Here is a 16,150-nt window from a genome sequence, read left to right as displayed (position 1 = left end):
CTGCTTCTTGCAACCAAATTATGAGATTCTTGAAATAAACATTTTCTTTCCATTTGTATGAGGATAGAACCTGAAAATGAATTTCACCTCTCTGGCCTAAACAGCCTTTACTAGATACCTCATGAACTCCTTCACATATCTGTACATAACATCTCATTCAGACAGAATCTTTCAAAATGTTGTCCAATACTCAGTTCTTGTCATCAGCGTACCTTCTTGAATAAAGAAAGATTAATCAGATTTTCAGATTCTAGCACAAAAAACTTTCAACCTCTACAAATATTCTCAATGAATCAGCTTTTTATTTATACATTATACATAATTACAATGTGGATTTATCTTTCCTGGATAATAGCTGTAGATATTTTGCAAAGTTAAAATCATGTACATACATTCAAATGGATTTCAGTTTGCTAAATGTCCTTACCATTTTCCAAATGTCAGGTTTTCTTTAGAGGTATAGTATCATCTTTAGGAGCAGCAATGCATTAAACAAACATTCCTTCACAGTAGCACTGAGATGTAAATTAACATAAGGCATTGTTTGTGTACATTTAGATTATCTTAGTGGCCTTTGTTAGGTTAGTTCATATCAGTTTGAAAATGGTGCCAGTTTTCTGGGCAGCACTCATACAAAATTAATTCCTGTCACAGCACTAAGCAGTTATAAACAATGTGTTGCAGGTTAAGTGTCCTATAAAATTAAACTGCCTACATGCTACTACTCTGGCAGTAACACAGGCAAAAAAAGTCTAAAGGTTTAACGTTCTGTGACTGTAGGGGAACAGCGATGTGATACATCTTGGTCTTACTTTCTGAGATGTGGCTTCAGGTAGATCACTGGATACAGTCCATGACATGGATTTGCAGTGTGTCCATATCTGGAGCTTTGTACTGGCACTTTGGACAGCGAAAGTCTGGTTGGTCTTCAGTAAGAGGTCGTCTCTGCACAACATCAATAGGAGCATGAAAGGGGATTGTTGTGCCAATAGGGTAATGAACTAAAAAGCAAAAAAGGTTATTATTTTTGTGCTATACTTGCCAAGACATTTTTCTTTCTACTCTTGCAGATTTAGAATAAATATTTTTTATACGCAGATATAGCAAAACAAATTACTACCCGGCTGGGTTTTAAAGACTGTAATCAAAAGATATTCCTTCATATGACTTAACCTCAAATATAAATTCACAGTACTAGTGGAGAATGACTAGGAAAAACTGAACTAAATACTTCTTTGCAGATGTTGTGATGCCACCACACCTTCACCCATAAAATCAGCTTCTGAGACTGCTACAGCTCAGAAATGTATTTTAGCAGAGGACAATTTTACATTTTCAACAAAGCTGCTTTTAAAACTGTGTGAAAAGACACTGATGGAATGTTGGCTGATGAAAACACAACCACCATAACAACACATACGCAGAAGTGCTCACAAGTAGATAACATACCTAGAATTGACATTCCTCAGGTGCAAAAACCAAAAGCAACAAGTTTTCAGCTGCCCTCCTACAGGAGGCCACCTACTTTTTTGATGTTGATGATTCAAATAAACTGATAAAGAGCTGCCATTGATGCTCTTTTCAATTATTTAAGAGGGTAAGCAATATTTTTGGATGGAAGCCAAAAATAAAGCACACTAATATCTGCACAATATTCTGCTGTCAGGCAAACAAATTGGGAAGGGGAAGAGGCAGAGATATTTAGATGTGCATATTACATATATATATATATATATATATATATATATATATATATATATATATACACACACACACACACACACATATATATATATATATATATATACACACACACACGTGCATATACATTTTCGCGTGTTACAATCACTGTAAATTTTTTGGTGTCATAACTGGCTGAGTGAAAGTTTTATTGAGTGGTGGAGTCATCAAATTATGTATTATCAAATATAATGCAAGTGTGGGTGGACAGTAATGCTGAAACTTTCATTTAGGTTCATAGGTAGATGCTAGGCTATCTGCCCGAGGGCATTTACAAGCCTAGCCAGAGTGTGTCGGCTTTTGCCGCCCCATTGATTAATTAACTGATCCTCTGTCAAGCAGAGCCAATGAAGTGATCCCAGGGGCGTATTTTCTTTTACCCATGTACTCGTCATGGTTTCTCTTGAAGAGTGTTAGTGAGGGGCTCTGCCTGATGTAATTTGAAATTTTGTTCCAAAGCATGGGGAGTCTCTGTGACAGGAATCTATCTCCAGCATGTTCTAATTATTGTTGTGGTGACGTTTAACTCACTATAGTGCATGGCTCGCAGTGACATGGATTTCTTTAGGTGGAGCATGTCCATCAATTCTGAGTTGGATATGGCTTTGTAAGTCAGACAGAGATCACTTCTGAGTAAGCGATATGTCACTGAGTATAGCCAGAGTTTTTTTCAGTCGGGCTGCATAGGACATATATTTGAGGCCAGTAATCCTCTTGGTGAGGTACCTTTGTGGTCTTTCCAGCTGTTGGAAGTGTCTTGTGAGGTATATCACAAATGGGGTATTGTACTCTATGATGGGTCTAATGAGTGACGAGTAGAGTGGCACTATAACCTCTATTTCTAGATGCGAACCCTTTAGTAATTACATGGGCCACACAGAAAGATTTCCTAACTAATTTGGCAATATGATTGTCAAAGGAGAGATTACTATCTACCTATGTCCCTAGATCTCTTATTACCTCTTCTGTATTAAGGGGGCTGCCACCTATGTGGTAATTTGTGGGTGTTTTGTTTTTCCCAAATGGGATGACTATGCATTTTTTGGCATTTAGCTTGAGGCCATGACTTTGACAACAGGTGTCTGTCTCAGTAAGGCCCTTTTGGAGGATGTCCGTGTCAGCTGGAGAGTCAATTATGGCTCCCAGTTTGCAGTCATCAGCGAACTTGGTTAGCCATAGTCCTCCTGTGTTTGCCTGTACTTCTGAGAAGTATATGCCGAACAGTAGGGGTCCCAGGACAGAGCCTTGCGGGACACCACTTGTGACTGGTTTAGAGTCGGACCTGGAGCCCGCTATTCTTACCGTGTGAGTTCTGTCTGTAAGCCAGTTGGCAACCCATCTTGTGACATAGGGGTTTATGTTCAGGCTGGTGAGGTTTTCTGTAATATCTGAGTAAGGAATGGTGTCGAAAGCCTTGGCGAGGTCAAGGTAGGCTGTGTGAACCACCTTTCCCTCGTCTATGGCCTTGGTGACTGTCTCGAAGAAGTCAACCAGGTTTAGTAGGCATGATCTGTCCTTAACAAAGCCGAACTGGGTTGGGTCAAGTGTTTGGAGGTTCCCAATGTCTTTGTTAATGCGTTCCATGATGATGCGCTCCACAGCCTTGCAGACCAGGGTAGTCAGGCTTATGGGACGATAGTTACCAGGGTCAGTTGGGGCCCCTCCTTTGTGGAAAGGAATAACCATTGCTGTGTGCCATTCTATGGGCATGTAGCCTGTGGAGAGGCTGAGGTTGAACAGCGTGTTTAGGTGGAGGGTTAGTTTGTTCTGCAGTTCGTGCAAGACGCAGCCTGAGACACCATCTGGTCCCACTTGAAGCTGTGTTTTTGGCTTTTGAAAGGGCTGTTTTCACCTGTGCTTCTGTGATTTTTGGGGGACTACACTTTCCCGGTATTGTTGTGGGCCCATTTGAAAGTGAGAGGGGGGTGAAGTTTACACTGACTATCTGCCAGGATGTTGGCAATATCAGTATATTTTGTGCTATTTTGCACTTGTTCAGTGCATATCTGCGAGTTGCCACTTAGATTCTTAACACAGTTAAAGAAGGCTTTGTGGTTATCTTTTGAATCCTTGACAATTTTTCTTTCGAAGTTAGCCTTGGAGGATTTCATGAGGGACCTTAGTTTCTTACTGATACTGATCAGGGATGACTTCCCTTCTTGGGATTTGCTTTTTTTCTGAACTAGTTTCCTCCTTCTATTGTATAGCCTGTTTACTGCAGGGGTCCATCAAACTGTCTTCCTTCTCTTAGAGGAGTGAGTCTTGGTTTTGTTAGGGATCCATGCATCCTTGTAGGTGCTCATAGAGTGCATAAAGGTCTCTGCATCTTGGGCAGCGTTATCCTTTAGCGTGGGGGCTGTGAAACTTACCACCTCTATCTTAAGTAAGGTGAAGTTTGCTTTAGAAAAGTTTTTTACTGTGATTTCCTTAGTTGGGGTTGGTGGTGGGGTGTGGACATCCAGAGTGATTAGTTTATGGTCTGATCTAACCAGTGACGGGTTGACCTCCAATGTGGAACACCTGTCGCCATGTTGGTGATGACCAGGTCCAATATGTTTTCACCTCTGGTAGGAGAGTTTACCAGCTGATCCAGGTCGTTTGAGTTGAAGAATTCCAGGAAGCGCTGGGCCTGGGAATTTGTACTCAAGTAGTTTTTCCCAGTGAATGGTAGGGTAATTGAAATCGCCCAATATCAGGATGTTCGGTAGGACCTTCATGTTTTCCAGTGTCTCCAGAAAGGTGGAGTGGTGGTCCTGGGTCATGGAGGGTGATCTGCAGCAGGCCACAATTTGCACTGCAGACTTCCCCAATGTTAGTTGCACATGGATGATCTCAGAGGTATCATGTTGCGCCACTAACCTGGAGGTGTAGGTATCCTTGATGAATATAGATACACCCCCTCCTTTTGTGTTTCGGTCTGTGTTCTGCAACCAAAACGTGTGGTATGAGTTGGAGCCCTGTAGTGATGGGGTGCTCTCTGGAGCCTTGAACCAGGTTTCAGTTACTGCACAGATGTAGACGTTCTCCATACTGACGAGTGCTTTGAGTGTGTGCATTCTGAGATTTAAACTTCTGGCGCTGAGTAGCACAACCCTCAGTTTTTTGTTAACTGTGTTGTTTACGGAGGTGGGTTTGACTTTTGAGCCTTGCCTAAAAAAGGCACTATGGGGGCAGCAACAGCCTTGGCCAGTATTCGAAAGCCTAGGGGTGACAAGTGCAAGCAGTCTCTTGCGAAGCAACGCGGCTTGTTGAGCATGTCGTCCCAGGCTGACAGACACTGGATCCCCTTTGAATGACACCAGAAGCTTAGCCAATTGTTGAAACTTATAATTTTTTCTTTATACTGAGGTATCATTCTTGGTGAGGGCAGGATGCTACTCAGGTTCAGGGTCATACCAGCCTGGGCTACATGATCAGAGAGCTCTTCCATGTCTCTTTTCATGTAACCCAGGGAGGTATGTCTCAGGTCATTCACACCAACATGAACAATGACAGAGTCATATTTGTACTTGTTCTGGAGTGACATGAGTGCTTGTGTTATGTGGCGGATTCTGGCTCCCGACAAGCAGCTAACAGAAACTTTCTGCTTGTCTAGCCTAGTGAGTGGGACATCAGTATGCCTGACTATACAGTCACCTATTACTAGTGTGTTAGGTATGTTATTTCACCTTAAAGGATGTGACTGTGCGGCACACTGATTTTGTGTCTTATGTGTTGTCTGGTTTGTGACGGGAGGTGCAGGTTGTTTGAGTGTCTGCTTTGGAGGTCTCTGATGCTTTTGCAGGTTTTTATTTAGAGCCTCTGAGTATGATTTTGTGTATTTATGTGTATTTTTTGCCAGTGCTGTTTTAGTAGGTCTGTGTGCGGCTGGAGGTGTGGTGCAAGTGTTATCCTTCTCTTCTTGACTGTCTGTTCCAGTCTTGGGTGGAGACAGCTTAGCTTCCAGTTTGGCTGTATAACCGCATCTCTCGCATATGTTAGTGTTTTGTGGTAGGAGAGGGTTGTCTGTATACATGAGGCAGTTGTAACATTGCCTCAGGATACCCAGATTCACCAGCTGGACTGGAGAGTGCACCTGAAGTTGCCCTTTGGTCATGCCTGAATAGTAGGGTGAGAGCTGCTTGGTTGGTGAGGGGTGAATAAAGAGCCTTGCCCTGCTGGGCGATCAGTGTCAGGGTTTATTAGTGCTTACTATTAGGTCAGAGCAAGTGCTGGGCTATAAGATGCTTAGGTTAAGAGTTAGACTAGTTTCAAGGGAAAAACTGAAGAAAAGACTTAGTGGAGCCGGGAATAATTTAACTGTAGCTGACCAGCACTGCCAATACCGTGCAAACGTGGTAGGGAAATGAAAGAGATAGAAATTAGCCCAAAATGGCCAATAAACTACTAACTTCTGGGCTGGAACCACTCCTCTAGGGACAGATAGGTTGCTCAAAACTCCCCTCTCTCACAGGTGAGCAGAGAAACTTCCTTCTATCCAAGTAAGGTATGGGCAACTCAGAAACTAGTATCACAGCCCTGAATTCAGCACTGGCCTGAAAACTGGGCTATAACTAGCTTAGAAAGGCGGGAAACAAGGAATTTTTTTTTTTTTGAAAAGATAAGGCAAAAACAGTAAAAAAATACACTTAAAACAGCTTTAAACGACTACAAACGATCAGAAAAAGCTATCGCACTTTAGTGTGTAGCCTACAACAGTTAAATTATTTAAACAAAAAACTTTTTAAAAGTGCAGGCAGTCAAATAAGTACAATATGTGAAAAAAACAAGCTTTTAAACAACAAACATTTTGGCATTAGGGTTTAGTGTGTGTGTGACTGCTCATGAGTTAGGGTTAGAGAAAGGCCTAGCGAAGGGGATAGATGTTTTGTTTTGAGTGGGTACTGGTGTGTTTGAAGTGGACAGTGTGCATGTGCATCTTGTCCTTGTATAATATTACTGTTAGGGAAAGTGTGTTTAGTACTCTAACTTGTATGGTTTGATGCAGAGGTAGGGGTAGGTTGCATGAGTAAGGTGGTCCCAAGTGGATAAAAAGTTTTGAGATTTTGCAATTAAATAGCCCAGATTCAGTATTTACATTTGGTTCTAACAACACACTCACACTGGCCCTAGAACTGTTTTTAGCTCTGCAAGCACAAGCAATATCTATTTAGTGTAGCTTTAACAAAGTGCACGATCCTAAGGGTAGACAGGTAGTAATCAATTCAGGCCATGCTTCTTTGTTTTTTAGATCCCTCCGAAGTATGTGCCACTCAGAAAAACTTCTTTCAGCCCTGAAACTTTGTCTCAGTTCTTGACAATAAATTATGATTTACAAATACAGTCTTCACTGGGTTAATGTTTACAGCTGTGGATGTAAAGAAGTTACGTCTTACCATAACGTTCCATCTGTGTTGCTGATCTTCATTCAGTCATTACTGATGGGTTATCGGTTCCATTATCGGAACCGAGGTGGCCTCATACCAAGCTCGCGTCAGCCAAAAAACTCTCGAGCCAAGATCCTACCCACAATGCTCTGCTCCCTGTTATCTCAGATCGAGTTTGCAAGTTGATAGACACAAGTAGAGGCTACCTCTGGTCATAACAGACCTACAATCATGGAAAGAGGAGTATATGAGATCCACCAGGAACCTCTGGAGGGAGACGGAGGGTGGGGAGTAATGAATGAACGAATGTTCATTTTCGTTCATTCCTTACTGATAGGACAGAGTCCCCAGCTACCTGTATCCCTGGGTGGCCCTCATGGAAGGACATACCTGAGCATCACTGAACCAAAAGAAGCTCTTCCTCTGGAGGCCAAATTCAATTTGTAATGAGGGATAAAGGTATGGGGTTTGGCCCAAGTCGCAACTGAGCAAATGTCATTAAGGGAAACCCTAGCATGGAAAGCTGCTGAAGTTGTCATAGACCTTTTAGAATGGGCTTTCACTTTGTGAGGCAAGGTGATGTTGTTCTTGTTGTAGATGAATGTAATGCAATTTCTCAACCATGACACCAATGTAACTTTAGAAACAGGATGACCTAGCCTTGGTCCAGAAAAGGCCAGAAATAGTTGGTCTGATTTACGGGTAGATTTTGTTCTGTCCAAATAAAAATGTATTTGCCTGTGAACATCTAGGGAGTGCAGGCAATACCTTCCCCTTGTTAGAATGATTAGGGAAAAATACTGGGAGGTCAATAGACTGGTTGACAGACAACTCTGACACCACGTCCGGTAAAAAGGAAGAATTAGTTCTCAGTGAGACTCTATCTTTATAGAAAATAAGGTAGGGACATTTGATGCATAAGGCTTGAAGTTCTGACAGATGTCTGGCTGATGTAACTGCAACCAGAAAAAATTTTTGAAGAGCGCTGCTTTAAATCACATGAAGATGCAGGTTCAAAGGGGGGAGCTGTTAGGGCTTGTAGAACCAAGGCCAAATCCCAACATTGTACTGGTTCTATAAAGGGAGGTTTTAGGTGAAAAATGCCCTTCAAGAAAGTCTTACAGAGTCTGTGCGACATGAGTGAGGAGTCCTGAAAGCCAATGTGGAAATTAGAAATGGCAGCTAAATGAACATGAATAGTAGAGTCCGATACCAAAGACTGAAAAAGATCTGATAAGTAATCTAATACCACCGAAACTGGGGCTGACAAGGGGTCCAATTGTTTGTTCGCTGCCCATAATGTAAACCTTTTTCATTTGCTGAGATAGATTAGCCTGGTGGATGATTTTTGAGATGCAATAAGAATAATGTGCACCGGGGAGGAAAGGTATCCTGCCTGGCAATCATTGGAAGTGGAGAAACCAAGCTGTCAGCTTCAGGTTTGCTAGATTGGGGTGAGGCAGACCCTGCAGATGAGAGATCAATTTTGGGGTTGCATTGAGAATCCATGGTCGATCTAGAAGGTGAGGCGAGAGGAAAGAGAACCAAACTTGTCGAGGCCAATAAGGAGCAATGAGGATCACTTTGCTCTTCAACTGCCGTGCTTTCTTCAGAAACTGAGAGATGAGGGGTAGAGGACGATAAGCATAAAGCAGACCAGAGGGCCAAGTGTGGTCTTGAGCGTCTCTCGGTGACTGTCCCGGGGGGGGGGGATCAAGGCAAAGTAGTTGCTGCACTTGTAGTTGATTGGGGAGGCAAATAGATTGCAGCAAGGCTGCCCCCAGTGGTTGAAAATTTTTGCCGCTATCACAGGATTGAGGGACCATTCATGATGTTGTAGAATGCACCTGCTCAATTTGTCCGCTATCACTTTAATCACTTTGGAGCTCCCAGGAATGTGCATTGCAATAAGAAAGCAGTTGGAAGCTATAGCCCATTACCATATTCTCAAGGCCTCTCAGCATAACGGATAAGATCTGGTACCCCCTTGCTTGCTGATGTACCAGACTACTGACATGTACTGGATTGCAATAGTCCCTGATGGAAGGATCGAGTGGAATGCTTGCAATGCTAATAGCACTGCCCTTAGTTCCAGGACACTGATATGTAAATGGTTCAAGGCACCTGGTTGGAGATAGAGGCCCGAGTTTCCCTGACATACCCCCCCACCCCATCAGGGAGGTGTCCGTGGTCACCATGGCTTTTGGCTGATGGAGGCTGAAGGGGCGAGACCATTGTTGGGGATTTTGAGACGTCCACCAGAGTAAATCTTGCTTGCATCTCTGAGTTACACTTATCTGAAAAGACAAAGGATGTTGTACATGGTACAACTGAGTGAGAAGTAGCCACTGAAGAAGTCTCATGTGAAACCTGGCCAGAGGAACAATGGTGATCGAGGCTGCCATCGACCCCAAGAGTTGAAATATGGACCCAGCAGAGGAATTGTGGTGACAGATTAGCGGCTAAACCTGATGTCTTATTCTTTGAAGTCTGTGATCGGGAAGAGATGCTGTGCTATTCCTCGTGTCCAACAGAACTCTGATGAATTCTACAGATTGAGCTGGGATGGTGTTGGACTTCTCCCAGTTTACAGTGATTCCCAGGCGCTGAGCTGTGAGAAGAGTGTAGTCTAGGGCTTCTTCCAGTAGACACTTGGTGGCGGCGGTAAGGAGTCAGTCTAGGTATGGAAACGCCTGGAATCCTTGAAGTCACAGGTGAGTGATAACCACTGCCATGCATTTGCTGAACTCTCTGGGGGGCTGTAGAGAGACCAAAGGGCAGTGCTCGAAATTGGTAGTGACTGGCTCCTATGTGGAAGCGGAGGCATCTTCTTGAGTGCTTGTCCACTTTTATATAGTAATATGCATCTTGAAGATCTACAGAGCACCTCCAATAGTCTTCTTCCAGAAGAAAGAGGATAGACTTGAACCGTGACCATCCGGAATTTTTCTGTTTTTACAAATTTGTTTAGTGAGCTGAAATCCAGAATCGGTCTCCAGTCCCCTGTCTTTTATGGTATTAAAAAGAACCTTGAGTAAAAAACGGATCCTATCTGGTCTGGGGGGACCGTTTGGAAGACTCTTTTTCTGTAGTACCTTTCAAATTTCGTGTGCTGCTGCTTCCCTTTGACTGGGTGGAACGTCAGATAAGTCACTGGGTGAAGTGGGACAGAGATGGAAGGGAATGTGATAGCCTCTGAATATTACTCATTGTACCCAAGAATCAGTGGTTATGGTTCGTCAGGCAGTAAGGTAAAAGGAAAAATGACCCCCAACCGCTTCCAGAGGTGAGCAGTCTGGCAACACTTTAGGAGCTCTGGTAGGGTTAGCCAGAGAAAGAATCTCTGGAACCCTGGTTTTGCGGGCCTCCCCTGCCCTGAAAGGGGTCCCCTGCCCTGAAAGGGGCATCTTCCATTAGAGTTTCCCCCTCTGCCCCTAAGGGAGAACTTGGCACATGCGTCACGGAAAGAGCCCTGCGATTTTCTGTGCCACATCTTCCCGCTCCTCTGATTTCTGGAGTAGAATCATTGAGGGGTGCAGTGTTGGACACCAATGGCAGACAGGGTCTTACCAGCTTGTTCGCACCTTGCCAGCGTATCTTTAACCTTAGGGCCAAACAATGAAGCGGCCTCAATAGGGGCGTTCATGAAGGAAGGCTTAAAGGAGTCCGCAAAGGCACATCAAGGCATGATGTCTCATGACTGCGCCTGCTGTTCTAGCCGCTCTTTCCATTGCGTGTGAAATGAGGCACATGGAAGAACTGAATATCGCTTCTAGGGTCGCTATCTGAGAAGCTACATTTTCACGCACCTCATCAGAAACCGCTCCTGCCAAGGTTTCAGACAGCTGGTTGATAAGTTCCCTATGGAGCCTTGTAAAGTGTGCCAAGTAGTTCAAGGACCTTACAGCAAAGGTCGATGAAGCAAACACATGCTTCCAGAGTCCATCACCCACAAATCCTTGTTGGGAGGATGGACAGTCTGGCTCTCTGTCAGTCTTTTTTGTTTGTAGCCGCCACCACCATGGCATCTACTGGAAGACCTTTGGACCAATGCGGATGTTCAGCTGGGGGAGATAAAATCTTGTCAGGTCTCCGAGGTATAACTTTCCAAGGTGTCAGGAGCCTCCCATGCACGTTGGACGATGAGCTGGACAAGCTCATCGGCCAGTGGAGTAACCGAGGAGGTAGGGGGCCAGGCACAAAAGGCCTGCAGGAATACGGATTCCTCTGAGGAAGGGTTGGAGGACTTCCAGTCGCCAGTCTGTCTTAGGATCTCGAGGATGTCACCAAAGGACACCTCATCAGAGGGTTACCGTGGGGAGCCTTCCCCGTCATCAAAGTCCATATCTTCTGTCAAAGACTCCTCAGTGGAGTCCATGTGCTTCCTCTTGCATGAAGCCTTGCAAAGGACTTCCTCAGCGGGAAGCTCTGGGGAAGATTGCAAAGAAGGGATCTTCTGAGGGGGAGAAACCTGAGGCCCTTGTGCCCGGGGTCTGATAGTTGTGGCTTGTGACAGTTGCAGCACAGAGGGGGGCAAGGACTCCGACAGGAAGGTTTTGCCATCAGAGGCCAGTGCCCTCTCCATGGCCTGGAAGGCCGGACCACCCGAAGAGGGATGGGAGCCCAGAACCGAGCACTACAACCTCAAACCGGGGTCACACCCCACTCAGACGAGCCGACCCCCAGACCAGGAGTCTCAAGAAGGCTGTGGAGCATGAGGGGAGGAGAATTCCTGGAGGGTGCCATAGAAAAAATTGGAGTGGAACCAAGAATGCCTACCCACACGGCACAGCCACTAGCCTGAGAAGGGCCTGGTGCCCAGTGCACCAAGGGCCACAAGGACGACTCCGGCTCCAAAGTGAGGTTCACTGTTGGTGTCGAAGGAAGGGAAGCTGCTGTCGGAGAAAGGGGCTTCGATATGTCCCTGGAAGTCGAAGAAGGAGTGTAAGGTGGAGTCTGTGGAGAAATACGGTCACCTGCAAGAGGGAACGCAGCTTTAAATGGTTGAGAGAGTCCACTGGCCACAAGCAACTGGTCAACAAGCCCCAACACATACTGTTCTGAGAAGCTCCTAGTCGACTTCATAGAGAGACCTGAAGGAGATTCTGACCTGTCTAACAAGGGCCTATACTGGCTTCCCACAAACGGATCCAAAGAGGGAGAGTCTTTGGTCCTTGCTAGTTCATGTGGTCCAGAGCCCGGAACAGAGGGTGTCTGCACCGAGGAGAATGGTGTCGAGGTTATCTGTGCCGACAAAGGCAGTGCCATAGGTGTTGAGGGTGTCTGCAGTGTAAAGGTTTGTGTGGCAAATGGCACCGTATTCATCTGTGCAGACATCGAGGAAGGTGTCTGCACCTGTAATGACAGTGCCGAAAAAGACCGCACCGAACAGCATGTTGGTGCCAAAGTCATCTGCACCACAGAGGGCAGTATTCCGGACGTTGACAGCATCGGCAACGATGGAGCCGAAGGAGACTGTATCTGTAGAGACGGTGCCAATAAAGGCTGCGATGAAACTGTCAGAGCCGTAAGTGTATGCACCGGGAACTCCGGTGCTGGTGGCAATAAAGAAGACATAGCTGGAGTGAGAATCAACTGGGGCGGGGCCCAGGCTGGGGCCGAAAGGTCCACAGCAGCACCAGGCTCGAAATTTTTACCTTTTTGAGTCGACTCCTTGAGATCACCAGAGGGAGATGAAGTAAGCGACCTCGAGGAGGAAGAACACCACCTCTTATGGGGTTTAGTAGAAGTTTTAAGGAGGCCTTTTAGAATTAATTTATTCTTCCTTTCATTTGGAGTCCTAGTCGAAAAATTTCTAGAAATCTCACATGGAGAGACCACTGAGGTGGGAAACATTCAAGCAATAGACATATAAATCATGGCCATCAGAAAGTGGCAACTTACGGCCATATTCTGAACATTGTTTGAAGCCAACACTACTTTTCTTATCAGACATAATGATACGAAGGGAGAAGTATGACAATACCAAGAGGTTAAGAAAACTACCCAGAAAGGTAAGAAAGGGAGAGATGAAAGATTACCAACAATGGTAATGGAGAATTACCTCAATGGTAAGAAAAGGAAAAATAATATAGGGAGGGAGTCTCAAAATTGCAATAGGGTAGGAGGGTAAAGATAGTAACTAAATGAAAATTTTTTAAACACTAACAATAGAAAAAACTTGAAAAAATTGTTCACTTAGCTAAGAGAGAATGGTCTGACATGGCTGTACAGCAATGCGGCAAACAAGATCTGAGGTAAAAGGGAGCAGAGCATTGTGGATAGGATCGTGGCTCAAGACTTTTTGGCTGACGCAAGCTTGGTATGAGGCCAGCTTGGTTCAGAGGACAAAACAGATAACCCATCAGTAAGGAATGAACGAAGATTAACAACATCAGCTCAATAGTTTTGTAAACAGCTTCATGAGCGTCTAACTGTGCCAATTTTGGGGAAGGGGGAACACAGGCTCACCATTCTCACCATGTACATTAAAAAACTTCATTAAATGAGTCTGTCCACGAAAGGCAGAAAGAAGATGATCAGCTTTGTATGTAACAAGTGATGACAGAAACTGATGTGGCTGTGTAACTAGTTTCAACAATAACTATAGGAATGCTTGCAGCACAGTGAGTGGGGACTACCTTCCAGGCAGTTCTGCAGAACTGTGAAGTGTATTACCATCAGTGCAGGAGTTTGCAAAACCTCACCATGGCAGTAGTGTCCTGACAGGATATTGTACTTGATGAGCAGCAATGACACAATGTTAGTGGAGAAGGAAAGCACAGAAACCTAGGCATTGAAAGCTGATAACTTACTTGTATGTTGTTGGTAGCAGACTTGTGTGTCTCTTAGAGGAATTTTATATGAAAGACAAGAAACCATTAAAATCATTGGCGTCTGTCCTAAAATTCTCATGAAAAATATCTTTGGGGTGGATCTCTGGACATGGCTGTAGTGATAATGAGGAAGTTGGTGGCATAACTGCAGAAGAAGCCTGTAATAGGCAAAGGCATAATACTAGTTTCAGAGTTTTTTTTCAGTATGATGCTTAAAAGATGTATGGTATCAGAATTTCAGCAAGCAAACATAATGCAACACATGGCATAAAATAAATATTCAGTAAGTGGGACACATCACAGCACAAAACACTAACCAGAAATTTGCACTGTACTGCTTTAACACTGAATAGACACTTTACTATGTTATGTTATGAAAGCCTTACTGCTATTGTGAAAGTTTTGATTAAAAAGTATACTTCTGCACATCAACTTATTTAGTTCAATATAAGTAACTGAGACAAAGAAGTGGGGAAAGGGAAGCAATACTATGAAGTGGCTGCTGAAGCAGAGCTCCATCAAATAGCACAGCAGGTTTACTACTATCCATAAACAGAGACAACATTGTAAATTTATATCTCTGCTGACTGTGTTAAAGGGCAGCAGTAAAAGAGCCACAGGTATTGACATGAAGTGCTTTAGTAGCTACTTCAAGACATTTTCTACTGTCCTTATCTAATTGGCAATTTTGATAGTTTTCTTTTGTTTCATTTTATTTATTTATTATTTATTTACATTTGTTGACCAGGAATTTGCATAAAACCATGTCGTGCTACTGAAGCAATGTGTTGTACCTGGGCATGCTTGCACTCTAATACAAAAAGATGGTCATAACTGCATATTTAACAGGATTAGTACACTTCAGCAGACTTAAGGAATAATTGTACTAACAAATATGGCCTAAAGTCATGCAATACGCTATTCTTCACACTGTAATAAAATGAATGAATTAATAATGTGCCTTGGGCATGTCATGTGAAAATCTGTTATAAGACCTTTATCAGAAATACACCTCTCATGTTGTCAGGTCACTTACAACAGCTGTCATTTTGACGGTGCCCTCATCATCATCATTCTCCTCCTCTATTTTCTTTTTTCGTACATGATTTCAGGGTGTCATGTCAACTGTCATCACATTCTTCATTCACAGTCACTCTCCTACCTTCTTTGACAGTCAAACCTAACTTTCACAGGTCTTTTGACATACAATTCATCCATAAATTTCTTGGCTTGATATCTTAATCTTTTCTTGCCTTCTTCCCGTTTCTCACAAATCTTACTTACCATATTATCTTTATCTTTCCTGCACACATGACCAAACCAGCAAAATCTGTCCTCCTTGACCTTTTCTGCAGGTAGGGCTACTTTAGCATTTGCTCTAATTTCCTCATTTTCTTAGCCCAGCAATAAGCATCCTACTAACAGTCTCAGGCACTTCATCTTCCATCACTTTTCTCCCTTCAATAATACCCAGCTTTCTATGTCATACTGAAAAACACCGACTGTACCACTGTTTTGTGCACCTTATTCTTACGTGTACTTGTTATTCTTTTGTCATATGGTACCTCTGACACTTTGTGCAGCATTTCATTCTAGCTTTCACTTCTTCATTTAGACCTCCCTTCTCGTCAACCACACATCCTGAAAACTTAACACTGTTAACCTGTTCCACTGTTTTCCCTTCTATCTCAGTTATCAGCTTCTTCTAATTTCTATTTGCGCCATGACGACTGCTTTGTCTGTACTCAATTTCATCCTATGTGCCTTCAGCTTTGCACTCCAACCCTCTATCATTTGCTATTTCCCCTGTTCAAAGTCTGCTTTTGTGCCACATTATCTGTTATTAGTAGCTTTGTTGATATATCCCCTCAGACATGTTTCCTAATGTAGTCCATCATCAGTATGAACAGAGTGGTCTCACAGCTGAAACACATAAGACCCACTCCCACTGGAAACCCCTCTGTAAATCCAAATACGGTTTATACTTCTGTCATTGGACTCTTATACATAGCCTGCACTAATTCTACCAGTGTTTCTGGTGGTAACCATTGAAGTGCTGGGACCGCCTAGTGCAAGTTCCTGAAACACAAAGACTGAATGGCTGAAAGAGGACTTGCATATACTAAATTTGAGATGGCCATTTCTCAGAATATTTCCTTTTCTCTAAGGTATGGTGATCTCAAGGTTAGTATATAAAAGTTTGGGGTG

General features: G+C 43.7%; 1 protein-coding gene across 1 annotated transcript in view; it reads right to left on the bottom strand.

The window, feature by feature from the left end:
• Positions 1-282: 282 nt before the first annotated feature.
• LOC122808948 (NF-kappa-B essential modulator-like) overlaps positions 283-16,150 on the bottom strand; it is a gene marked incomplete in the record, with an annotated part of 2,932,895 nt that continues 2,917,027 nt past the window's right edge. Inside the window, 1 exon segment of the mRNA XM_044080106.1 lies at positions 283-1,001. Coding sequence (XP_043936041.1) covers positions 838-1,001 — 164 coding nt within the window.

Source organism: Protopterus annectens, chromosome 8.part0 (genome assembly GCF_019279795.1).
Source record: "Protopterus annectens isolate FY-2018-M chromosome 8.part0, PAN1.0, whole genome shotgun sequence".
NCBI lineage: Eukaryota > Metazoa > Chordata > Ceratodontiformes > Protopteridae > Protopterus > Protopterus annectens.
This window is presented reverse-complemented; position numbering and strand designations above follow the sequence as displayed.